The following is a 24,964-nucleotide window of genomic DNA, read 5'->3' as shown; positions in this document are numbered from 1 at the left end:
CCCCCCCCCCCAAAAAAAAAACCCAACAATCATGATCTGAAAAAAGGCATCCTGTTTTATTTTAACGGATTTTCTCTGTTGTCTAGTTTCAAATGAAAAGGATGCTAGCATTCAAGTTTCAATGTCTGTTAAAACTTAATTTCCGCTTGCTGTGGTTGGACTTTAATGTATAATTATAATAAAGGGTTTTTTAATCTATCGCTACATTTAAACTTGCCCACAGTGCACACGTAACTAAAATTTGTTCAAACAAGAAGTAAACTGTCTGTGATTAATAACATGTTAATAATGAATCCATCAGTGTCTAATTTACATGACAAAAACATCTACTACAACACATAGGCGGTAGCTCAGTGGACATGTACACATTTCACACACATGAGAAGTTAATAGTCTATAATTGACTAAATTACATAAATCAATCTATCAGTGTGTTTCCAGTCATCCAGTCAGAGACAGTTTCCTCTTATTGTACAGAGAGCTAAAACTTGACCTCTTCATTTCTCTTCATTTACATGGAGCCATAAATAATGAGAGGAGGTCTGCAGGTGCATCCTGGATGATGAGATGGAGGAGTAGAGAGGTGATGCTTCACTGACAGAGGGTGAGTTTCATTTGCAAATGTGCTCATTATTCTCTCGCTTTCTCTCTCTCTCTCTTTCTCTCTCTCTCTCTCTCTCTCTCTCTCTCTCTCTCTCTCTCTCTCTATATATATATATATATATATATATATATATATATATATATATATATATATATATATATATATATATATATATATGTATATATACTGTATTTTTAGTTGTGGCACAGTTGTGGCATAGAAACAATAATGAAGTGAATTTGAGTTTTTAGTATCCAAAATTTGTCAAGAACTATTAATACAAACTAATTATTCTATTGTCCATTTTGAAATTCTACTGCAGTCTAATCATGATATCACAGATATGAATAGTAAGGAAAACAGTAGGAAAACATTTTAGACATACAGCATACTAAAATAAAAAGTGTTTTTGAAAACTGTTGTGTATCATTGATAATGGGGGCAGTTGTATCTGTAAGGGCTGATGGTTCAATACAGTTTTTTTCCATCTTACTGTGTCCTTCACACGCTTAAGAACACATTTTTCCAAATGGTTTGACAGTGGTTTGTCCTAATTATGTTACTGAATGTACAGTGTATTTACAATGTAGCAAATGTTGATTAATTTAACTTTTAAGAAATCTATTTTTTAATAGTCATTTGGGCGACAAAACTCAAATACAAACAAATGGTAATACAATATCAATCAATGTCTGCAAGGTATCTTTATATTCTGTCATTTAACATCTCTAGACTTTATGTCATGCTATTGATACACAGAGCAGCAGGATGACAGTGTGTTAAGTTGATCTATGCTGTCCCCTTGTGGTTAAAAGTGACTTTGTACAGAAAGGCTAAGATAAACACATTTGGAAAACCTTTTTTTCTATACCGTGCATCACTAAGTCATTCTTATATACGTGCCCTATTCTGACATTATCCTCATTGATGAAATCAGACAAACTACTGTTCTTCTGAAAAATATCTATTAACCCATTAACTTTGTTCTGATACTTGAGCATTGGTATTTCTAAGGTCTTTGTGGCCCTCTTCTCCTCGCTCTAAGCAGTGTTGGCCCCATCCTCCTGTCAGGAGCCCTCATCTGTGCTCGCAGAGGAGACCTCAGACCAACGGCGGGGGGGACCATCGGAATGGGCCGCTGAGGCAGAGCGGACCTGCCGTACTTGAGGTCGTCCACAAAACCCTCCAAACCGTCAAACTTTGAGGTAAGCATCCCGAGCTCGTCTTTTAGAGTGTTAAACTGCCTGTAGAGGTCTCCCAGGGCATCTGACAGCGGCTGGATTCTAAACACATGCAGAAAGTTTGAGAAAGTACAACTGAGTTTCAGTCTTTGCATGACAAGACAAAAAGCTTTGGCACTAAAAGATTCAGAAAGCTCAGAAGAAATGGGAACAACAACAATGTTTATTGGCAAAAACATAACCAAGAGAAGAACTTAGTCAAATCGGCAACATAAACATGAAAGGCATGCTGTTAAGGAGGAACAGCCCCATCATCTGCAGGAAACATCCGGATAACAGACAGAACGGATGTCCCTTAAAAAAGGATTAAAGTATAAAAAAGAAGGTTTGGCGAAAGGAAACCTGCAGTGAGCATGCAGTGGTTAATCAGATATGTTCAAGCTGTTGGTAATGTGGTCCATGGCCTAATATCCAAAGGAAAGGGTCAGTCTGCCAGAAACACACTCAATTCATCAGAACACAAGGCTGAAACATTTCTCGTATTCTCTTGGCGCAGTCTCTGTAGTGAGGTCATTTACAAAGCAAAGTGGCCCTCTGTGGACCAGAGTAGCCATGGATCAAATTACTGGCTCTGATAGGTCAGTGGTCATGTGCAAAGCAAAGTTACATAATTCCTGATCCTAAAAACATTTAGGAACAATAAAAAGCTCACTGACGTCAACGACTGTTGTTATTCTTGGTCTTTCTCAACACTTTAACACTATTTTCCTTTCTTGTTCTTGCTGCTGTGTCTATCATCACTGCAAAGCACAGTCATAATCAGTGTGACCCACCTGTTGTATTCGGGCAGGACAGAAGCATGGTCATTGATCAGAAGATCTTTCACTTGGGTTAGAATAGCAAATTTCCAGTTGTCCAGTACCTGGGTCAGGTTGGAACAAGTCTTGCCATTGGTATGTTCTGCTGAAGACAGATATTTGAAGCCAAGTGTGTACCCTGAACTGTACAAAGTCTTGATTCAAGTGCTTTTAACAATAAAACGTATTTGCTTATTATTGACAGATTTTGGAAAATGGTGACTAGTCATTGTCCCTAACCTTTAGGGTCCCAACGTGAGGTTTTGTGGTTCCATTTCTGAGCTCTGCATTGTATGACCATGCAGAGCATTACCAGAATCTCCTTCATCATCCTCTTCCTCACCTAAGTTACTCTTTACATAAAAAAAAACATTAAAGGCTCATATGTGAGCAGTTCTTTACAACTGATCTACTCACAAGTATACAAAGTATTTAAATTTTGCTCCACATTGACAAACTTCAACATTAAAATGTTCTTACATGTATTTGTTAGTGATAAAAACAGAATAGCATAATATTCATTATTAACATTACCCTTTGAAAGGTACCATTGTGCATAATAAGTAATTCCACTTTTGAAAATGTTGTACTTTTACTTGAAAGTGAAATTTTTATGCAAGGATTTGAACTTGTAATGGAGTCTGTTGAGGCCGAGGTATTTCTACTTTTACTTAAGTAAAGTATCTAAGTACTTCTTCCACTGCAGGAACGTTATGGCAGGAACACTTGGACACTAAAACAAGTAAGCATGCTTAACACACTTTCACTTGTTGACAAAGTTAGAATTGTACCTAATAAATTTAGCTGAAGTGCAAACGATTGTCTACTTTCTTAACTAAAGACAATAGGAAACAAACAAGTTTTGCATGTAAATTCTGATTATACACTTGAGAAATATGTTGTCCTCGATTTTAGCTTTAATAAGATGTACTTTTCTTTGGGTTTTACTATACCTTTCTGTGAAGTAGCGCCAGGTGTCTTGCCAGGTCACAGCAGCAGAACACACTCTGTCGTACGATCCTTTAACAGTGACACATTGAGACCTGGGCAACACTCTCTTATAACTGCCCCCCCCCCTCTTCTCCCAGAATCTTTCCCCCACCTGCTCCCACCCACTTCCCTTAGAATGCATGCACACTGCTGCACACATAATATGGCACTAAACTCAAAGCTCCCAGAACACATGCACACACAAATGCTTTCTACTAAAGTCGCCGATGTTTCTTGCAGACTGTGCATCTGCTACAATGATAAATAAACCACAGACCCCGAGTGGGAGGTCTTTATAATCCCCTACCTATACTCCATCAATCCCCCACATGTCTTTTAGCTGATGTGTGGGATGAAGGGAAACAGGTCTCCCTATTGACTCTAATCCAGAAGAGATGTTTGATGTAGCAGATGTAGCATAGCATTCTTACTGCCTACTGTAATACAATCTGCTCAACATCTGGGATGTGACAGACCCAGCCAGCAATGATCCTAGGATGATCAAAACCCGGAGACACACACACTTGAAGATGAAAATGACAAAACATATTGTTTAGTGCTAATCATTTTTATAAAATACACTGAATAAATGAGAAACAGTTGATATGATTAGGGTTAGAGAAAAATACACGGCCCCACAAGAGATTCCCTCACCACTAAACTTTAGACAACTTTAGACTTAAATACACTGCTGTCTGATTTACTCCATCAGTTCATTCCGCTTGACATCCACCCGTGAGAAGATAATTTATTTGGAAATAATCTGACTGCTGATGAAAGACAGATCTTCAATAATCTGGAAAGTGTTTAGCCAGCAAATGCAGCTGGACTCAAAAAAGCAGAAAGATTTCCCACACCAAAGCACATTTTTCATTCTTTCTTTTTTTTTAAATACCGGTGCAAAAAGGAGTGCCTTTACTTGACAGCTCTGAAATGAAATACCTTTTGTCGCAATAGATTCCAGCTTTGATCTACTCCAGATCAGGGCTCCTTATTCCATTTGAAAGAGTTTTAATGCTTCTGCCCTCTGTGCTGATGTCTGCTGACAGTCTTGATATGACATGAGAGCCCAGCTGAAAAGGAATCTGACTGGGTGATGGGCCTTGCCATCTGCACGAATTTTAAAACCACAGAGACAACATACTGTACTGCATGCTTTAGGTAGGATGTAAAGCATCCATATCTACCATCCATCTTAAGTGCTGACAAAACTACAGAATGAGTTGGATTCATTCGAAGGGTGGGAACTAAGTGCTCTTTCAATTCCAAACTCCCTTAAATAAGATGTATGAGCAAGGAAATAGCAGGATTTGTTAAAGAAATTTGACACTCAAGTGATGATCTATTTTGTCAGCAAGCAGTCAGAGAAAATTAGTTTTTAAATCTGGAATGATTTTACCCAAATGTTACATTCCTAGATTAAGTTTGCCCAGTTAATTATTTTCCTCTACATGACTGGAAATGTGCAGTGGCAGCAGAGCAGTGAGAGAAGCGATGTTGTGCAGTGGGAGAAGTATTGAGCAACACCTCCAAGTAATAATAGGTTAAAAACCAGTGTTTCAAACTTTACCCAAGTACAAATACAAAAGTATCAGCCAGAAAAGTATCAATAGTATAAGTATGACCCCTGTCACTGTTATATTGGATTATTATTGATGATCATTTTTTGCAACAGTATGTGTTGTGGCTATTTAAAGTACATTTAATGTTTACTTTTTTATGTTTTATCTGTTGGATATCTGTGACAAGCAGAACTGTTTGTTTTGGATGCAAATCCATAAATCCATCCGTATTTCATTTGTGGTAATGTCTGAAGTTCTACCATGGACTTGTGCCAGTTCTCATTCAAATATAACAAGCTAACTGCTTGACTCTGACTGGCTGACAGCTATCCAATGACAGCTTGGCTGTCAGCCTTGTATACCCAGCGCTACTGTGCAAGCTCATGAATAGTAATGAGCTCCGGCAACATGAAATCAGACTCACCAGCTTTTGTAATTGGCCTAAATTCTCAGCTTATTTCTTTTTAGTTGTTAGAGCTGTAAGAGGAGGTAGCAGCTCATTTTCACATTCACAACATAACATATTTCAAAAATTGCAAGTAAAAATTGTTTTTTGTGGCAAGACACCTTTAATCTTCATGGTAAACAGTAAAACTGCAGCTAGAAAATACAAGTAGTGCATTAATATGTTTACATGTGAAATGCAGTGAACTAGAAGCACAAAGAAGCATAAAATGGAAATATTTGAGTGAAGTACCTTAAGTAAATGTACTTTGCTGCTTTTCACAACTGTTTAAAATCCAGCAGCATCTTTGTAGATCAGTGACAACAGGTACCTGCTAAGCATTGATGGAAGAAGTACTCAGATGTTTTATTTAAGTAAAAGTAGCAATTGCACAGTGTAGAAAAACTCTGTTAAGTAAAAGTCATGTATTAAAATATGTACTTAAGTAAAAGTACAAATGCATTGGCTTCAAAGTGAACTTAAGTACCAGAAGTAAAAGTACTCATTATGCAGAATGGCCCATTTCAGAATGATATTGTTAATTTGATTTTATGTTTGAACTACCTGATGCTGCTAGCTGGTTTAATATAAATAAAAATGCACTAACATGTATTTTTGGATTATATTTTGAATTAATAATCTAAATCTAAATCTAAATTTAAAAAGTATTTTAAAAAGTATTTAGTAACAACATCTTTGCAATAAATGTAGTGGTGCAAAAAGTACAGTTTCCTTCTGAAATGCAGTGGAGTGGAAGTATATAGTAGCAGAAAATGGAAGTGTATTTGCCTGCAGGCACCTCCACACACATTAATCTGCAATGGTTCAGGCCTGAAAAAAACAATTACCTATCCACACAAGGTTATGTGTAAGTATGGTGATAAGTGTGAGAAATTGCAGTTTCTGTTTCCTTTTAATACACATTAATATGGAAACTGATTTTCAGCAGCATTAATTTGTAGCCTTATATGCCTCACAGCCCTATCTGGAGTCGGCCACCAATCAGAACGCCTCTGTGTGCAGCAGCACTCCGACTCCATCTCTGTGCAGCTCAGTCCAGCACAGCCAGAGGGAAGAATGACAGCAGCTGACCCGCAGAGCCAGAGAGTGAGATAACCAGGCTTCCATCTTTCAGTTTTTTAACTCACATTTTCTCTCTCACAGGCTACTTGTTATTGAGCAGCACACCACTTTATAATGATTTTATCAGAGTACGTTTGAAGTGAACTATATCAGCTCGTATACCCGACACATAATCTCCACCACAAGCATTGTCATGTTCAAGGTCAAAAAAGATAAATTTTGGTGTTCAAGGAGCACATAAATAAAACATGTATGTTTTTAGTGTGCATAACCTTCCATGCGATAACATACAAACCCATTCACGAGAATGCGTTCATGTGGTAGAGAGTTGCATAGTGATTTTTTTTTTTCCTGCCAGTGATATGCACGGGTGTTGTTGCCCGGCCAATAGCCCGTTGGCCCTAACTGGCTGAGCTGCCCCTCAAGAGAAAATCCTAAATAAACTTTTCTTTCTTTCCTTCTGTTGGGGCTGTATCATTTCAATAAGCTGATCATTAGTAAAGTTAAATGCCATAGTCAAATATGGGAATAAGAAATTTATACCCAATGTGTCCACCACCCCCCCACAAAAACCCAGCCAATATCCAAATGTCTACAGTACCAACTTCTAATGATGAGAAATATACCAATGTATTTTAAAACTACATCTCCAACTATAGATGCACCACACAACTGTGCCTTTGGCTATAGCTCACCTGGTGGAGCATGCACATTATGTACCAAGGCCCCAGTCCTAACCGCAGCAGCTCATGGTTTGAATCTGCCCTCAGCCATTTGGCTCAATGTCTTCACCCCTTCCCTGTCGGCAGCTTTTTAATAGATTTAATGCCAAAAACACCCCAAAAAGAATCTTTAAAATTCTAGTATTATGCTCATTTTCAGGGTTACAATTGCATTTAGAGGTTTTATCAGAATAGCAGGTTTATGTGGTTTCATTTTCAAAAACACCATATTTTGTTGTACTGCACATTGCTGCAGCACCTCCTCTCTGGGTTTCTTAATAACTACTTTATGAAACAGAAAAACAACAAATATAATAGATGGGATTAGAACCCAGTTTCTTTTCCAGCTGAGCTATAAAGACTTTAAAATATTGTTTCAATCTTTTAAATATAAAAGAACTTGTAAAAGATAGGGGGGGTGGGGGATTACTGCTTGTCCAGATTAAAGCAACAGCCCCTCAACATGTATGTACCCATCCCTGTTTTCTGCTAAAACACAGTGATAGCGAAGCAGGAGCCAGTGTTATGTAACGTTACAAGCCTAGATCACCTTCTCTTACTTCCATAAAAGCAAGGTGCTGTTTATGATCAACGCTGCAGCAGTGAGGTGTATGGACCAAGAAGATTTGCTCTCTGTGCTGACGTGTGTTTTTCTACAGTTTTCTCTGCATGTACCTCACTCACGTATTATTATTTATAATCATATACATAAATACATGTGTACATATATTTTAATATTTATTTTACGTGCATTATCACATGATCATTATCAGTTTTTTGCTGTTTTTTTCAGGATTATTTCCCTTTGGTGCTCTGCACCAGAACAGCCTGGGCTTTCTTAACTCTGTTGAGATGGTTGTTGGAAAGTTTACGCTATGATTTCTGTTCTTTAATTGCAACTGGCAAAATACATTCCAGTGCATAGTACCAGTGCCAGCTGATCTGTCCTCCTCAGCCAAACTGTGGTAACTGTGTGAGCACTGCAACAGAGACACATTTGACTAAATAGTTCACATGATAACAACTAGAAAACTAGAAAACCAAACTAGAAATATATTACAGTTACAAGAAATGTGTACTGTTAGTGGTGTTTGGAAAGTTGGTTAAATTATGTAACTGGTCAAACATAGAAGATGAAACCTTTGTCTCTCTTGTTCATGAATGTGATTCATCCACATCTGTTTTGTTTGTTTATGGTTATTTAATAGCTTCCAAGATAAATGTTATTCTAACTAAAATGCATAACTCAACTTACTGGCTTTTTTGGCTTTGTTTCTAACAGCTACAGGTGCATTATCTCAACTTTGGACTGGAGTAGGAGTCCAGAATGTCTCACTGAAGGTTGACATGGAGATCAAGGCACTGACGAAAAGTGTTTGAGGAGTTGAGAGCCATACTCCATAACGACTGCAGCAAAAGCAGCAGCGGAAAGAAAAAGTAGGACAAAGATATCTCCACGTAGCCAGAGGCTAAGACTCTTCACCTCCACTTAGAGGTAGAGGAGGTCCAAGTGAAGATCGAGTTCCGGCCAATGCAGTCAATAAGGCCACCTCAGAATTAAAGGAAGGAGGTGCAGATTTTAAACAGTGGCTGCATGTAACGTACTACCATCTGCAGCTGGAAAAGGAAATTAGGTTCATGGCTCAGCATGACAGAGCCATCGACAGGAGCAAGCTCCATGAGACAGAGATGAATATGCAGCCATGTCACCCATTGCTATTTTTTACCAGTTTGCATCACAAAGCCTATTTGTACTAGTCAGTTATACATATAATTTCCACAAATGTGCAAAATTTAGCAAATTAAACATTCTCTTCCTCAGCTTCTTCATATGAAACATTTTGGCATGAACAATATTGTCTATCAAGTAAGAATTAAATTACTTTGTGTCACAAAATTTGGTTTCTTTAGACTACAAGGTTTTTACAAGTCCCCAGGTGGCGACAAGTTTTGCCTTGTTTTATTGATTTTTTGTTTCATTATTTTGTTTTCAGTTGAAGTCAGTAGGGCAAAACACATTCTCTTTTTAACTATCCCTCTTATTTGCTGAGGGCTATAACATTATTACATATACCTCGACATATTAGCGTTCAATGTGAGTAAACTTCATATCAAAAATCTCTGGTGCTAGGAAGTCCCATTCTTACGTATGTGAGTCTCTCACACATGGTTTGATAACCTCCTAATCCCCTCACTGTGACTCTCACATGATGAAGAAATCCCACAACTCACTGCAGCCAGAGGCTAAACACTTCATGGTTTCTCCACTTTAGCTCACATGCTCCTTTGTTCATTTTGTAGCAAATGCTCCCCCATGCTCCACTTTAGCTTGTGTCATTCTGACCAGTTAAAACACAGGGAGAATCGTTACCAACATGAAGCGATATTTCAGTAAAACAAGAATTTACTTGCCTTGGTCAAGGCGGGACACCACACATGATGAGTCTAGTCCGCTCATTCCAAAGGTAAGGGTTCACTTTTAAACTTTTGTTTTGTTAAGTTAAGTTCATTTCTGAATATTGAGTATCTCTATGTGAATTTAAATATTTGAGGTGGCATTTGTTCTCAAATACTATTTTGTTGCATTCCTGTGTGTCAAAAGGCAAGCTCTGCAAAAGAGGATATTGAGGAGGTTGGCGATGTCACCCCTGAATTACACCAAGCAGGGCCAAACAAAGGACAAGACAACAACAGCCCTGCATTCACAAGCATCCAACCACACTCCAGATATTCTTTTGTGGACTATTTCCTGAAATACTTTCTGTTCCTGTGCAATCTGGTGTTCACAGTTCTGGGCCTGGTGGTCCTTGGTCTGGGCATGTGGGGCCTAATTAGCAAAGAGTCGTTTGCTCAGGAGAAGATCGGCAATATCGGCACTGACCCAATGCTGATACTTGTGACTCTGGGCTTTGTGCTAACTGTGCTGTGTCTGTCAGGCTGTGTGGGCGCCATAAGAGAGAACTGCTCTTTACTGAAGCTGTTCTCTGCAGCAGTATTGGTGCTCATCACAGGCCAGGTCCTGGCTGCCATTGTGGCCTATAGTCTGCAAGATCAGGTTGGAGGCTACCTGCGATCAGGGATGTTAGCTGCAATGGTGCGCTACCAGGATGATCTAGATCTGAGGTTCATCACGGACGAGATTCAGACAAATCTGCAGTGTTGTGGGGCAGATGACTATCGTGACTGGGAGCACAACATGTGAGTAGAGGGTAACTACTCATACTAATAAATTTATAAAAAAGAACATGATGATTTTTGGTCAGGATGTAGGAATGCCTTGAAAGTTATAGGATATTGTTTTCTGTCCTCAGATATTACAACTGCTCAGCTCCAGGAGTGCTGGCTTGTGGCGTGCCAGCAACATGCTGTGTGGATCCTTTGGAGAACGGCACAGTGTGGAACTCACAGTGTGGTTTAGGAGCCCAACTGCTGGATGAGTTTAGTGCTCAGAGTGTGATTTTCCTGGGCGGCTGTTTGGGAGGAATGTCGCGCTGGATCGAGCAGCATGAAGGCCTGATAGGGACAGTTGGAATCGTCGTACTGGGGGTCCAGATTCTGACTTTGTTTATCACTACACGACTGTTAGAAAGCATCCAGTGGCATAGAGTTTACTTATAACATGGGGTGATGAAAACATTGTGTGCTGATATTTAATGTGTGCTTTGTGGTTTCTCTTTTGTAGTAAACATACTGTACCTCTCAACCATAAGAACAAAAATCTTATTTATAAGGAAACGTGCTAACTCTAAGACTACAGTATGCACTCATAGTATACATACAGAAGAATGTAGATTGAATGAATATGAATATTGCTGCTCTGTGCCTGGAGGGTTGTTGTCAACATGGTTGCCAGGTGACAAGTTAATGCAGTAGGCCAAAAAATAGTAACTCAGACAGAAATGTTCCTATAAAACCACAATTGTGTGTGTTTTCACACACACAAAACATACAGTAACATGCTATTTGGTGAGCTTTATACTTGGAGATTTTGTTATAATGGACAGAGCCAGGCTAATTGTTTGCCCCTGTAAAGCTGTAGCTTCATATTTACCATATAGCCTATACTTCTAAAAATTCAAAACTATTTCTATAAGTATAAGCAATATTTACATAATGCAAAAAGGGACGCATAATAAAAAAAGTATATGATAGCATGGTTTAACAACATGCTATGTTTGGCAAAGAGGAATGCTCTTTCAATGCTTTGTTTATTGGACTAAACATGATGCTCACAATGGTGCTGAGACTCTTTGAAGCAAGTAAACAGGCTCAACGTTACCTCTCACAGTGCAACCTCAGGCAATGACACAAAGACACATTCAGCATCAGGCAGCTTGAGAATCTTCTTAAAATAGATTTAATATATGAAACAAGACTAATAACAACATTGTCTATATGCAGACATCATTTTACACGTTTTTTAGTTTGTGTTTAATTTTTTACATTTTTCCAAGAGCCAATTTTCAGTATGAAGATCGGGTTGATGATTGTTCCACTTGCTCCAACATCAGTTTTGGTAGATATAAAGATATTTTTCTGTGAAGAGAATAGGATGACAACATACTGAACCAGTGCATGCAGCATAGATGGTTGTAAGCTTCCCATGGTCAGATTACAGTGATATCTGAAAAAACAACCAACATTAGTAAAAAAAAAAAAAAAAAAAAAACAGGGAACAGGGATGATGTTTTTGTGTTTTTGTTGGCAGTTCCCTAAAGTAACTGTGATACTCCTGCTTACCAGTGCCAAGCCCTTCCTTTCCAAATTCATACTTTTGTTGTTTGAGGTGTAATGGGACAGTGTCATACAAAGTGATGCAATGCATGGAAGCATTAACAATATTTTGTTTATCGTGACCAAATTTGTAGACATCGCATTTAAGACAAACATCAACTTCCACTGCTATATATATTTGCTATAATATTAGACAAACTTAATAACTTAATATCTGAAAGATAATACTGACAGCAGACAAAGAAAGCTCCTGTAATCTTACGCTAATGTTACTAATAAACCATCCATAATACACAGCACATTTATAATCAGATTACTATAAAGACATAGTAAATTTGCTAGTGGTGTTAACCTGATAATAGGTGATTTAATTACTTTATCACATTGTCCGACAGTGAAAGGAGTTTAAGAAGGAAGCTATGACCTCTATGCTAAAACAGGTAATTTAATTAACACCTCTATGACAGTGTCAGCAACATTTTTGAGTTATTATATCAATATATTTTATAAAAGTAGATTGTATGGCAGAACAGTGAGACAAATTGTTATATAATATCACACTGTTAACATTGACAATGTGTCTAAAAAGCACACGTGCAACAAAATCATTCTGAAGCTCAAAAGCATGATCTGAATTGTTGCTAATAATAATACTCACAACTTGTGTTGCTTTGTCATCTCAGTTGGTAGTGTCATAGCAACCAGGGATGCTGTTACATGAGGAGTTGTGTCTAGTGAAGCCCTCTAATACACCGTTACCAAAGTCTAGGACGTCTTGACAGGAACAAATGATCACATGTCATTCTATGACCATTCAGTCCCTCTGCCATGTCTAGCATCACCCTCATGCCCTAATTCTGTCTTCAGTTGCTTTCCCAGTTTACACCTGCATACTCCAGGCATAGATATGCATGCTGCCCATATTTTGATAGCGTACTGGTCCGGTTTGTTCGGTATGCATTGTATGAAGGGACAGTAAGCTACGAACGAAATGCTACCAGACATTGCCACAGTCACATGAGATCTGCTTGTCCCATACAACTTTGATGCGAATTTGTCATAAGGTGTAAAACACAGTATAAATAATACAATACAATCATAATTCCTAAAACCCAAGGCAACGTCTGGAAAGTAGGCTACCTTTAGTGGAAGCCTATCGTGTACAAACTGAAGTTAGGACGCCATCTAGTGGAGGCAGATAGACGCGCCAGTAGTTGCTTTAGCCAATCAGGATGAGGTTTCCAGCAAGGATCGTGTAATTAGTTGGTATATCACTCTGTGATGAGTATTTTTCAGATGTCGTAGCTCCGTCAACATAGTTTAATTATTGATTTGATGAAAACACGGTTTGGGAACTGGGTTACTTTTTATTTGATATCTTAAGGCCTGAGTGTTTGAGGCTAAATCGCCCACGATGAGTACAATAAATATAAACGACAGTGGTAACGGGGAAAAGAGAACGAGTGAGAGCTCTTTCTTACTTACTCCCAACCTGTGCCGAGGTTGTGTGGTTTGTAGTGTATGGTCTGGTCTGGTATACACGCTGCACCACATGTGTTCTGTTAAGATAATTTGTAATTCATTGAAATAAACTACAGTGGCATGGGGAAGAATAAGAAGAACAAAACTAAGGAGTCGGGTACAACGGCGAGCAAAGCCGGACAACATGCAAGGTAACGTAAGGACGTTATGTATAACAGAAAAACGACCAACGTTGGCTAAAAACGCTAGCTAACATAGCTAGCTAGCTGTTATTAGCCCTCTTCGTAAGTGGCGAGCATAGCGGGCTATCAAACGAGGTTCAACATGTCAACATATTCCTTGTATTTAGCTTAGTGAGTACACACAACAGCGACCAACTACATTATTTATGGCCAACTAAGGCTGACGTATATTTCCACTTTTCCTTACGTTAACGTCACATGCTATCTGGAGTGGGCTTTAACGGTATTGTGTCACAACAGTGATAAGAAGCTCAAACGAGATGGTAAACCCAAGAAAACCAAACCAGACCACCTCGAACACATCCCCTTTAAACTACGAGAGATAATGAAGAGCAAAGAGAGAATGAAAACTGGACACAACACCAAAAAGCTTAAAGAGGGTGAGGCGAAAAACTTATTTATTTAAATTTCTGTGACGCATACTTTATTTTTAACAGTAAGAGTTTTGGTTTTATAATTAGTGAGGAGTATGTTTCTGTCCCCTTAGCCATTTCCCCTAAAGGTAAACCAGAGGATTCCGAAAGTGGAGACATACCTGTCCCACATTTCAAGAGGGGAAAGACGGAAAGTGAGAAAGCATACCTACGGCGCATGGAGAATGAGACAAAACACGTCCTGTTTCTCACAAAGAACCAAGTAGACAGAAAGCCTGAGCTGGATGAAGACCAACAAGAGAGGCCCGCAGACACGGGAAAGTCTGAGAAAAAGAAGGAGTGAGTACACTTTGATTTGTAATCAGAAAACAGCATATGTTTTTAAATGATGATGTGTATTTGGGCTGTTATGGGATGTCAATAAAGGCCAACTTAGTCAACTAATAAAAAGTAAACCACAGTAAAACACAGAGATGTAAACGTGATTATACTTCCTGGCTGATATCTGTCTGATTTGATTCTGTCCTTGCTACAGGCATGATAAAGTCAGATTACAGAGGCTACATCAGAAAAAGTTGGACAGACAAGAGGACCAGATGGAAAAAGAGAGGTTTGTGGGTAAGGAACATTCACTGCGGCAAAGATGTGAGGGAGCAGTTCTTCCCTGAGTAAATCGGTACAAACAAAACTCGGTTTTGAGGCCTCGCCCCTACATTTTACGACACAGCGAGACATAATCTGGCTAAGAAGCTGCACTTTTCAGAGGTGGAGATTGAAACTCTGATATCTCAGGTTCATTTGCACCAACTTCTATCTGGCAGTCTGAAAACTGGTATTAAAAGTTGTTGCAAGTATGCAGAAGGAAAATAGATCACTAATGCGGTCAACAGTTTTGCCGTAGTAAATCAGACTCCAGCTGAAGTTTATTTCATTTATACATCCTTGTCATTTGTATGCTATACTTCTAATAGTAATACGTTTATATTGCAGTCTCTTAGGCCTACACGTTGGCATACCTATATGTAAATAAACTCACAGTCGCAGTTTATGCAGTGTCTTTTATTTTAGTCAAGCTAGTTTTTTTCATGAGTCAGAGCCAGGCAGTCATGAGCTGTGCTGAACCACCACGACGAGCCTGTCTCCAGACAGCAGCGGGGCTGGAAAAACAAGCCGAAATTTGTCGGTCAATGGCAGAAAAAATTTGTTTATTTGTGGCCAGTAACGGCACATTAATGGCATGTTGTCTGCATTGAATATCATTGCCAAACATTACGCTATACCTTTTAAAAGGTGAGGAATAATTTCCTGTCTCCTTCTTATAGCCCCCAGTTGGGGCTGTGCTGGACACTGCTCTCTGAGCATTAGGTCAGCTGGCTCCTTCACTACATTTATGGCACCCTGTTTTGCTGCGGCAGAACACCACAGGCTAAAACAATAATTAAACTCTAAGGGACCCATAGACCTCAACAGGAACCGCGCCTTTTTTTGAAACAGCTGTGGTTCCAGAAGTGTTTTTCCCCGGTCAATATCTACATTGACGTTTCATTTAATGCTTATATAGGAATTTTAAGCCTGAAACCAACTCAACCAGCTCTGAGATCGTGAGAGTGCAGTTAACATTTCCATGGTACCAGGCAGCTAGTTCCACCAATTAGAGACCTCACTGTACTAGGAATTGTGGATAGTGTAGTATTTCTCCATCAGATTGCAATTAAAACAGTTTTTTCTTGAAACAAGGTTTATTTTAGACAGACTTCTAGCTTCTACAGGAGCAGAAATTTGAGCTTGAATGGTTTAGAAATTATGGCCGGTAATCAAAATCCTCAGAGAAAACAAATGGGATTTTTAATTCCGGAACTACACTTTTGAGCTCTGTTGGGTTATTATTGTTACACGTTTATCTAATGTATATCTAAAAAAAAGCCCAAATATACATTAATGCTGCATTAATCACTTCAAAACTGAATAATATATAAAGCTTGTTTGAACAATGATATGATGGGTTTTTGTTTTGTAGATTATGTTCCCTTTGGTGAAGTTGCAATGGCCCCGCCGTCTTTCAGCGCCAAACCCAAGAAAGCACCAGTCAGAGCTCAGGTAACTGTTATGCAGTTATCACGTCATGTCTGCCAATGGTGGAACAAGAGCTTAACTTTGTTGTTTTCTCCTCTACCAACATCATCCAGAAGGCATCAAAGGAGCTGCTTCTCAACTCTCTCTTAGGCCATACTGTGATCTCCACAGCCAAGCCCTCCATGGCCAGACAGAGAATCATGGAGGAGGAGAGGGAGCGAGCAGTGGAGGCCTACCGCATTCTTAAGAAACAGAAACAACAGCAGCATGAGGCTAGGGCTGCCAATCTGGAAAAACTTAAGAACCCTCAGTGATGTTTTATTTGTAATTTAGAAGTGCCTGACTTCAGTCAACAGTGAAGCACTGAAAAATTAAAGGTAACCATCAGCAGACTGTAATATATGTGTGATGGAACCGGAACTGCCAGTGTGGAACCTTACCACAATGTAGTTTACTGTCAGGGAAAGAAGCAAACATTTGATTCACTGCCCACAGTATGAGGTAAGTAGTGATCAACCTTCACTTGCCACTTCCACTGTGTCATATTTAGCTCCAAAGAGAACAGGACATTCAAAATGTTATTGCCTGTTAAAAAACCTCAAGAAAACTGCTTCACCCCTAACTAAGTACATTGATACAGGTTGATTTCTTGCCCTCAGAACTGTGTCAAATGTTAACTCTCAACTATGACGTTTAGTTGTATTTACACTGTTTTTTGTATTTGAAACTTTAGTCACTATGACATCATTTGTGATGTGGTAGACAATAAAATCATAAAGGCTGCTTCATATGTTCCAGCAAAGATAAACCTTCAATTCTTTGCTGTTGTCCCACTAGGGGGCAGTCCTCCCGCAGAAAGCTGCTTTCATGTTTGTATGGAGAGCAGAACATGCACACTGAATTGTGTTGGACTTTTTGGAAGAAGAAAAAAAAAAAGTAAAAAATCTATTTTTGAAGGCACACCTTGCCTTTTTATAAATGTGAATGTATTGCTGTAAACTTATATTTTCATATCGTGTAACCCTCTGTACCTTTTAGGACCTATAAATCACCTCAGCCTTTTTAAACACTGAGCCGTTGTTAGAGCCTGGCACAGCTATTTACATTTGTTATCCGTAAATGAACATGAATACGGCCGTTGTGTAAACATTGGCCTCTGGGACAAACGGTTCAAATTCAGAGATGTTTATTCAACAACTTCATCTTTAAAAAAAAAAATCCTACATCTAAAGCAAACCATACACAATAACGACAAGTTTCTTGCAGTAGTGGTCTACTGAACAACATCACCAGATGGTATTAGACCTACTTGTTATTACTGAATCCCTGTTGTCTGCTCTGTGGGTTCTCACTCATTTCTGTTTGATCAGCTTTTTTAGCTTTTCCACTGAGGGTTGTCACAGTGACAAGGAAATGCATTAAGTGGGGACAGCTGTTTGTGATTGGTAGCATTGACTCCCTTGAGCTAAGCTTAACCACCATTGGTCATTTAACAGCCCCCCCACCCCCCTGTTCATGTGCACAAGACAGTTAACTGTATTATCAAGGGATTTACAGATGCTTTCTCTCAAAGAAAGATGCATGTTATTGACTTTAGCACAAGTCACTGATTAGGAATTAAGATCTAATACACATAAATAAAGCGAGATCTTCATTTTACGTTATTTTTTTAATTTATATGTATATTTACCCTCCTGTGCAGTATGACTGACACCCAGTAACCACTTAATGAGGCGCATGGGTGCAGAATGCAGCTAAGGGTGCTATAGTGTAAACCGTGAATCTAGAGTTACTCAGGTCACTGATGTTAGAAAGGTAAGATGTTGTTGGAAATGCAAGGAAAACATTTCTGAATGCTGTTTTGTTTACATTTGAATATGTTTTCCAGCTGTGTGTTCCATCAGGTTGTATGACTGTTTTTGTTTTTTGAAGCTCTTTGCATCCAAGAGCAAGTTCTCTTGGCTGCTCACAGCGCAGGATGGTGGGGGTAATTGGAAGAGAGCCTACTCAGCCGGCTGCTAGGCAGCCAGACCTCACTCTGAAGCTCTTAGTGTGTAAGTGTTTTTGTGACAAATTACATGTGAATAATTGTTCGTCTGATCTTAAGTCAAACCAGTTGTCTGTGCTAATTTGTCCCTTCTCACAGTGTGTTTGTCTGCAGCCCACACAGACTCCTATGTAGAAACCATTTATGCAGAGAAGGCTCCTAGCGGCCTTTAAAGTTCTGCTGTCAGATACTCCGTCAACTTGCATTTCACAGCCTAAAACTCAGCATGTGAGTGCATCCACACAGTGGCTCTAACACTATTACACATGTCAATTCTAATTAGAAAAGGGCATCGTATGGATTTATCATCAGATTTTACTGTTTGGGTAGTGTATCATTTCCAAAATATCCCTCCCGCTCCCACCTGATATAGTTAGCAGTGTATACCAATCGCCCCAGTACGATCTCCTCGTGTGGCCATAGATGAGCTGTTAAAGGTTATCATGCCAACCTATGTAAATAATTGCTCAGGGCAGTGTAATCCTTGTGACACTTCCTCTTGCTATATCCCACATCTGCCTTCTTGTTAACAATTCAAAGATCTAACAGCCAAGCAGTATTTTTATATTTTTGATAAGTTAGAATACATACAATTATAATTTTAGAAATCTATGGCTTTAAGAGGAATCAAAACATAATTTCACAAGTGTGTTTTACAACAGCCAACATAAATTACAGTCAGCAGATTTAAGATAAAAGCATATCAGTGAGAACACAATTACAACTTTACATGTTTGTGAATAAAACATGTAACAGGTAAGAGAGCCTTTGGTTGAAACTCTCTGCACCGAATCCTTGTCTACAGCTTCTCTACCATCAACCTACAGTAGGTCACTTGTCACCTGAACATGTTTTAGATTGTTCCACTTTGGGATTTAGATTTTGTAGAAATGTAAAGAGAGACGAACGATTGTTTCTCTCTCTTAGCTAGAAGGTAAATTAACCGCTTTCCCATAGAGATACATGTCACTCTTTCTCTTGGTTTTCTTTTTGAGTAAAGCTCAAAGCAGGCTTTAGTTGACATGAAGTTAGGGTCACTTGTTGCCATTAAGTGAGAAATGGAAGTGAATAGTAGGCACTTGAAATGAAAACGATTGTAGATGTGTATGCAAAAACCTCTATAAGATGTCCATCTCCAATTGTCAGTGTTTCTCATCTTTGATTTAGGAATCACCTTTTGCACAAAGAACAGACAAGCATTGCACAAACAGAAGAAGTAAGGTAGAAAACAAGGTGTGTGGGTGCGTAGGAGAAGCTAGGGCACGGAAAGTGTGATTGCTGCAGATTGACCACCACGGTCATCATGTTTTAGGTTTCTTGCCAAGGAAAAGAAAGGGGGTACATTAAATTTGATGCAAGCAACTTTGACGTTGAACTGATTGAAACAAAAGATTGTGTGGGCGACGCCCTCAACTCAAGCATCCTGCGCTTTGCGATCCTTAAGACAGCGTGGATTCGGCGGAACGAGGCTGGGAGGTGCCACATCCTGGATTTAAAGAGGGGGCTCGGGCTCGAGGCATCATGGCATCTTGGTCCATCTGTAGACACACAGGAGTGATTACTTTTAGCAGATGTGACAAAAGCATAAAATAAAATATTGTATATTCACTCACCTTAGTCATACCCTTGGCAATCAGGGCTATTTCAGTTGGCTGGTACACACAACTTCGTAGCTGACCATTAAAAGCACCATATGGAGACACTGGCTTTGAGGGTACTGGTAAACAAAAGGCGGAGGATGATTGAAAAGAGCTTGTTGTGATGGTTGTCCAGTCCATTACATTATAGTTTTAGACTTAACACAAGTTCTGCATTGAAACAGGTACAATGAACAGAAACACACTTTTAAGACATCTGCCATTGTTTAAACAGTACAGTCTTTGTTGCGACACACATTTATTCAAACTGGCCAGTTAAATGAATCAATATTTGCTGCATCTGTCAGGACAAATCTGATGCTTTGAACAAGTTGGATATTGTAAAACTTTAAATGCACCCTGCAATATATTCTATTTTGAATATGTGAAAGTGTCATGCTCCGACCTCATTTCCTTTATATTTTACCAACCTGACAAAACATTTAGTTGTGAATAGTTTTTCTCCTCCTGCTTTTTGTTTCTTTTAGTCAATAGGATCATTCACTGCAAACATAGTACTGATACTCCAAATTGCTCAGTATGTACTGGTGATGTATCAGGACTACTTTTAATAGTATGACAATGTAACTTCCCAACTTCCAAAATAAAATAAATTACGTTTAAAGACTTTGTAGTGTGAGGGACTGCCTCATAATATTGACCAAGGATATAATCTGTAAATAGATCAGATTTTTGTCCTAAAATCTGGGTAGGTTTTTTTCACATCTTTAGTTTTATCCGATGCCCATTGTGCACTGCCAGACACTAATACACGTGGACAAAAACACATAATGTAGAGTGCAATGAGACATTTTAAGATTAATGTTTGACCATAATGTGTCATGTTGTACCTATTGGAGGCTCATCCATAGTGAAGGCTTTATTTTCCATGTATATGTTCAGGGGGAGTGGCCCTGGCTCCTTAAGGATATTGTCATAAACCAGACTTCTGGCAGGATAAACAGCTTCTCCATCAAATGGCAGCTCCTGGTCTGGGTCCTTCTGAGTTAGTACACAGATTCCTGGGATGGTGTAGAGGAGGAGGAACACCCAGGCATTCAACACCAAGGCTACAGCCAGTGTAGGATCATCCCAGCTGGGATTTCCTGCCACCCTGTTCCCACGGATGTACAAGACAATCCAAGCTACCCAGATGGCCAAGGTGAAGAGTCCTGTGACCAGGATGAAGGCTCCATCTCGGCGCCAGTGCTTGTGCTTGTGTGTCAGTGAAGGCCCAGCCATCAGCAACACAGCTATGAGCAGAACCATCACATAGATCAGGGCCATCACAAAGTCCTGGTTAGCAATGCTACACAACATGTCAGGGACGATCACACCTACGGGTGGGCTTCTGACCACAGTGATGATAAGCCACTCAGTGTTGATAATCACCTCGACCATCCATAGACCCAGGGCTCCCAGGCATAACATCCAGCTCCTGGGCCCCCGGCCTCTCTGCTTCAGCAGGGCAAGCCACAACCCGTGCATGATCAGGCAGGCTAGACAACCTGAGAATAGTACTCCAAAGAGGAACCTCCGTGCAGCACAGCTGGTGGAGTACCGACCCACAATGAAGGCAAAAGTGAGCCCAAAGAGTCCCAGAGTAAACACAAGAAACCCGGCCTGCAGGGCCACCATACCCTTTCTCTTCTTGTCCGTCACAAATGGTAAACTGGCCATGAGGACGACAAACAGAACAAAGGAAGTCACCAAACCAGCAGCAGCAAAGGCCTCCACCACCACCCCCCACACTGTAGTCAGGTCACACAGGTTGTAATATATGGAGCTGATACTGGAATCACATCCTTTTGGAGCACTGGTCGGTCCCATGGCTTCACTGCAGATATTGAAAAGTGCAACAAGAAAAACATCATGATAATTGAACAAGCAAATGCAACTTTGCATCCCTGGTTGTTAAAATATGAATGGAAAAACAAATGACTGGCTTTGCCTACATTTGAAAACAAAATGTTTCCCTGTAGATTATTACTGTCGTAAATAAAGTTCCATACTGTACCGAGCCAGTTGTGTGGAGTCTTACTGTGTTATACTAAAATTGCTGTCCATTCAAATTAATTCATCATAAAAATGACAAAAAATGTTCCCAACATTGAATCATAGTCTAGCTTGTGTGCACCTACATGAGAGAGATTGTGTTGATTTTAACATCTTAACAGGAGACATGAGTAGGCTTTCCCCACCCAGCATATCCTAATTTAAAGATATAATTGTTTTGTAGTCAACTATAACTCTATATAACCTATAAATCTACAACCCCACTGTCAGTGTAATAGTGTTTTCTTTTTGTGCCGTCCAAAAATCCACTACAATAACCTCTAACCTAAAACGGATCGAAAGACATGGTCATCGTCCAGTGAAAAACTGTAAATTGTGTGATTTTGATGGAAACTGATATATTAAGTGTTCCTAGATGGCCTAGATGCTGACAAAATATCCCTAAACTATTACAAAAAATAAAATAATAAAACATGTATACATTATGTCAACACGTTAAAAACTGAAATTGTATTATTAACCTAAATTTTCATTTACGTAGCCTATTTAAAAGTTGTTGACATTTTGATATATGGCTTGAATGGCACATTATAAAAGTCCCAGGCTAAGTCATTATGATACGGTTTACAGGCTACCATATAGGCTACGGTAACACACTACGTCTTAACGTTATATTAGTAGGCCAATATTAGAGTACAGGCTAACAAGCCTGTGGTGATTTCCCGTCAGAATCCTTACCTGGACCGATGATAGAGAGCAGTTCCGCACCAGCAAGGGACTCAGGTAGATTTACTCCAGTTAAAACCTTTTCCGAAATATTCACTTTTTTCCTCGGGTATTATCAAGCTCTTGACAGATGTTTCGACAAATTGTTGAGCGTTCAAATGAACTTAATGGATCCACGGCGTTTCTTTCCCCGGGCGGAATCATGAACAGCCCTCCATCTGCCCACACCTTCTCAGTTGTTACTGAACCATGTTATAATCAACTCCCCGGCAGTCGCATCAAAGTAGTTATCCAGTAAACCTATTCTTTGATTAATATTTTTATTTTATTATTAACCTGCATATGAATATAATACTGTGGCCATCCACTTAGCTCCAACCACTCTGTGTGTCTTCATCCAGCCTCTGCTGATGGCAGCTTTGCATATTCTGTGAGATTAGCTGCCACTGGCCTGTTATTCAGGCGGCTTACATCCAAACAAAGGGACCACTCACCTCTCAAGTGAGACAGTTCCACTCGAGTAGTATACAGGTTGTGCAACATGGTCTGAGCTGGGACCTGTTTGATTTCATAATGATTGAGGAATCATGGTTTTCACTGGTTTAGATGATGTATGTGAGACTGTTTAAATGTGGTTTCTTATGGAAAGCTCAGCTGCTGCACTGACAGCAATTTACACTTTATGTAATACTACTATGTAGTGTTTTTAGACTGAAAAGGCTCATTCAGTTTTTCAATGTAATAATATAACTCTAATGTGTACCATTTACTGCAAGTTCAATAATTAAATTCAAACTGTATATACAACATGCATCTTGGAAAATCTAATCAGTCTACTTCTCTTTTTAAAGATAAGTAGAGCCGTCATCATCAGAGGGGAGACTGGGCCTCCAGTTTACAGAGCCACCTGGTGGAAAACATTGTTACAGGCGAGATGGACTCCTATGTTACATAATCAAATCAGATTACACAACAAAACAGATTTTGTGTATTGATCTGTTGTAGGTCATGCCAATTAGCAGCCATTTGATAAATGGAAACACTAACTGATATAATTGCTATTAAGCTTTTTTTACTTAGTACTAGTAAAACTAAGACATATTCATAGATTTACTGAAATACTGGGATAAATATGAATCTATGACAATCACTTAAAACCTATCTTTGTTAATGTGCCTAAAAAGATGGATTAACTGTCATGTGTTGCTCTTTCTGTAGTTGTAAGTCATACTTTAGTCTTAGTTTTTTTTTTAAATAAATGTATTTACACTCCTGCATTGGATCTATGTATTTCTATTTCTTTTTGTTTGCCTTGGATTTGGAAATATTGAAGTCACAAAACTTCTCTCATCATCTCTCTTCTTCATGACGTTGTGAAACCTGCATTTAGGAAAAACTGACAGTGTCACAAAGAAATAGGGCTAATAATACATGTAATTGCAAAATTAAGTGGTGCCTTTCGCCTGACACATTGACATGCTTAGAAATAAAAGTGTGAGACCGTTTTTCTACACATTTGTGTATTTTATTTATCCTATTTATTTATTGGACACTTGGTGCATCCATGTAAAATATGTTTATATCAGAAGCCATTTGTGTCATGTTCAGGAGATCTGGTTATCTAGAGCATCCCCTCTGGGTTCAGCACATAAGGTCATCCAGGACACTTTGCTTAAGCTCACTCTGGCATTCAGCCTGTACTAAACGTACTGTTTACACTGCGTGATGGAGCCCCCTGTGGTGAATCGATCTCTCAATGGAACCCGTCCCGAGTGGTGCTCTTACAAACACAGCAGCTCGTCAATCCATCCCTTTGCATTGTGGTCCAGATTCTTAATAGGAACTGATCTAAAAGGAGAAAGCAATGTGACCTTAATGAAGACAAAAGGCTTTGGGTTTATTCTGTTTTCATTATGAAGCTCAACAGCAGTAGCCTGAATTGCATTTTAGTATACAGCTATACCCAATATATAATATCAGGTAGACCAATATGTTAACACAGGTAATCCAAAGAGACTCATAGCATTCATATAAAGCTCATTAATCTTACTTGTGTGCATCTCTAGCTAAATGAGATGTAATGTAATGTATCCACCTCCAGAAAGATAAACCATTAGAGGTCCCACCATATATAGGGTAATCCAGTGCCTTGTCTGTGTTGTCTATTCTACTTTGTTGCAGCAAGCTTC

General features: G+C 39.2%; 4 protein-coding genes across 7 annotated transcripts; 2 read left to right on the top strand and 2 right to left on the bottom strand.

Moving 5' to 3' along the window:
* Nucleotides 1–903: 903 nt before the first annotated feature.
* On the bottom strand, nt 904–3,688 carry si:dkey-282h22.5 (uncharacterized protein LOC107988040 homolog). 2 transcript variants are annotated; one of them, XM_034894653.1, is made up of 4 exons: nt 3,596–3,688; nt 2,883–2,985; nt 2,619–2,748; nt 904–1,887 (listed from the first exon to the last, which is right to left on the bottom strand). In XM_034894653.1, exons 2-4 carry the CDS (start codon nt 2,971–2,973, stop codon nt 1,614–1,616), a joined length of 495 nt encoding a protein of 164 aa, XP_034750544.1. In that variant the 5' UTR covers nt 2,974–2,985; nt 3,596–3,688; the 3' UTR covers nt 904–1,613. The 2 variants fall into 2 exon arrangements, with proteins under 2 accessions (XP_034750544.1, XP_034750545.1); XM_034894654.1 differs by having other exon boundaries at nt 2,619–2,745; nt 3,596–3,686.
* Nucleotides 3,689–9,578: 5,890 nt separating this feature from the next.
* Nucleotides 9,579–11,181, top strand: LOC117958334 (tetraspanin-10). 2 transcript variants are annotated; one of them, XM_034894649.1, is made up of 3 exons: nt 9,579–9,909; nt 10,044–10,642; nt 10,756–11,181. In XM_034894649.1, the coding sequence occupies exons 1-3, from the start codon at nt 9,820–9,822 to the stop codon at nt 11,060–11,062; spliced, it is 996 nt and encodes a 331-aa protein (XP_034750540.1). In that variant the 5' UTR covers nt 9,579–9,819; the 3' UTR covers nt 11,063–11,181. The 2 variants fall into 2 exon arrangements, with proteins under 2 accessions (XP_034750540.1, XP_034750541.1); XM_034894650.1 differs by having other exon boundaries at nt 9,581–9,909; nt 10,047–10,642.
* Nucleotides 11,182–13,593: 2,412 nt separating this feature from the next.
* ccdc137 (coiled-coil domain containing 137) lies at nt 13,594–17,309 on the top strand. 2 transcript variants are annotated; one of them, XM_034894651.1, is made up of 6 exons: nt 13,594–13,851; nt 14,131–14,282; nt 14,390–14,615; nt 14,812–14,894; nt 16,294–16,373; nt 16,463–17,309. In XM_034894651.1, exons 1-6 carry the CDS (start codon nt 13,781–13,783, stop codon nt 16,661–16,663), a joined length of 813 nt encoding a protein of 270 aa, XP_034750542.1. In that variant the 5' UTR covers nt 13,594–13,780; the 3' UTR covers nt 16,664–17,309. The 2 variants fall into 2 exon arrangements, with proteins under 2 accessions (XP_034750542.1, XP_034750543.1); XM_034894652.1 differs by having other exon boundaries at nt 13,665–13,851; nt 14,143–14,282.
* A 2,038-nt stretch (nt 17,310–19,347) lies between these two features.
* LOC117958333 (G-protein coupled receptor family C group 5 member C-like) lies at nt 19,348–23,241 on the bottom strand. The gene is made up of 4 exons (XM_034894648.1): nt 22,788–23,241; nt 20,885–21,870; nt 20,010–20,113; nt 19,348–19,934 (listed from the first exon to the last, which is right to left on the bottom strand). Exons 2-4 carry the CDS (start codon nt 21,861–21,863, stop codon nt 19,836–19,838), a joined length of 1,182 nt encoding a protein of 393 aa, XP_034750539.1. The 5' UTR covers nt 21,864–21,870; nt 22,788–23,241; the 3' UTR covers nt 19,348–19,835.
* Nucleotides 23,242–24,964: the final 1,723 nt, after the last annotated feature.

This window comes from Etheostoma cragini, chromosome 15 (genome assembly GCF_013103735.1).
Source record: "Etheostoma cragini isolate CJK2018 chromosome 15, CSU_Ecrag_1.0, whole genome shotgun sequence".
NCBI lineage: Eukaryota > Metazoa > Chordata > Actinopteri > Perciformes > Percidae > Etheostoma > Etheostoma cragini.
This window is presented reverse-complemented; position numbering and strand designations above follow the sequence as displayed.

Excerpts from the sequence above, each read along its gene's own strand:
- si:dkey-282h22.5 (XM_034894653.1), bottom strand. The coding sequence starts at position 2,973 with ATGATGAAGGAGATTCTGGTAATGCTCTGCATGGTCATACAATGCAGA. Across the intron at positions 2,749-2,882 it reads CTCACGTTGGGACCCTAAAG|CAGAACATACCAATGGCAAG; the intron begins GTTAGGGACAAT and ends ATCTGTCTTCAG. Across the intron at positions 1,888-2,618 it reads GTCCTGCCCGAATACAACAG|AATCCAGCCGCTGTCAGATG; the intron begins GTGGGTCACACT and ends GCATGTGTTTAG.
- LOC117958334 (XM_034894649.1), top strand. The coding sequence starts at position 9,820 with ATGAAGCGATATTTCAGTAAAACAAGAATTTACTTGCCTTGGTCAAGG. Across the intron at positions 9,910-10,043 it reads CTAGTCCGCTCATTCCAAAG|AAGGCAAGCTCTGCAAAAGA; the intron begins GTAAGGGTTCAC and ends CCTGTGTGTCAA. Across the intron at positions 10,643-10,755 it reads CGTGACTGGGAGCACAACAT|ATATTACAACTGCTCAGCTC; the intron begins GTGAGTAGAGGG and ends TTCTGTCCTCAG.
- ccdc137 (XM_034894651.1), top strand. The coding sequence starts at position 13,781 with ATGGGGAAGAATAAGAAGAACAAAACTAAGGAGTCGGGTACAACGGCG. Across the intron at positions 13,852-14,130 it reads AAAGCCGGACAACATGCAAG|GTGTCACAACAGTGATAAGA; the intron begins GTAACGTAAGGA and ends TTTAACGGTATT. Across the intron at positions 14,895-16,293 it reads GGAAAAAGAGAGGTTTGTGG|ATTATGTTCCCTTTGGTGAA; the intron begins GTAAGGAACATT and ends TTTGTTTTGTAG.
- LOC117958333 (XM_034894648.1), bottom strand. The coding sequence starts at position 21,863 with ATGGGACCGACCAGTGCTCCAAAAGGATGTGATTCCAGTATCAGCTCC. Across the intron at positions 20,114-20,884 it reads TATGGATGAGCCTCCAATAG|TACCCTCAAAGCCAGTGTCT; the intron begins GTACAACATGAC and ends TTTGTTTACCAG. Across the intron at positions 19,935-20,009 it reads TTGCCAAGGGTATGACTAAG|ATGGACCAAGATGCCATGAT; the intron begins GTGAGTGAATAT and ends GTGTGTCTACAG.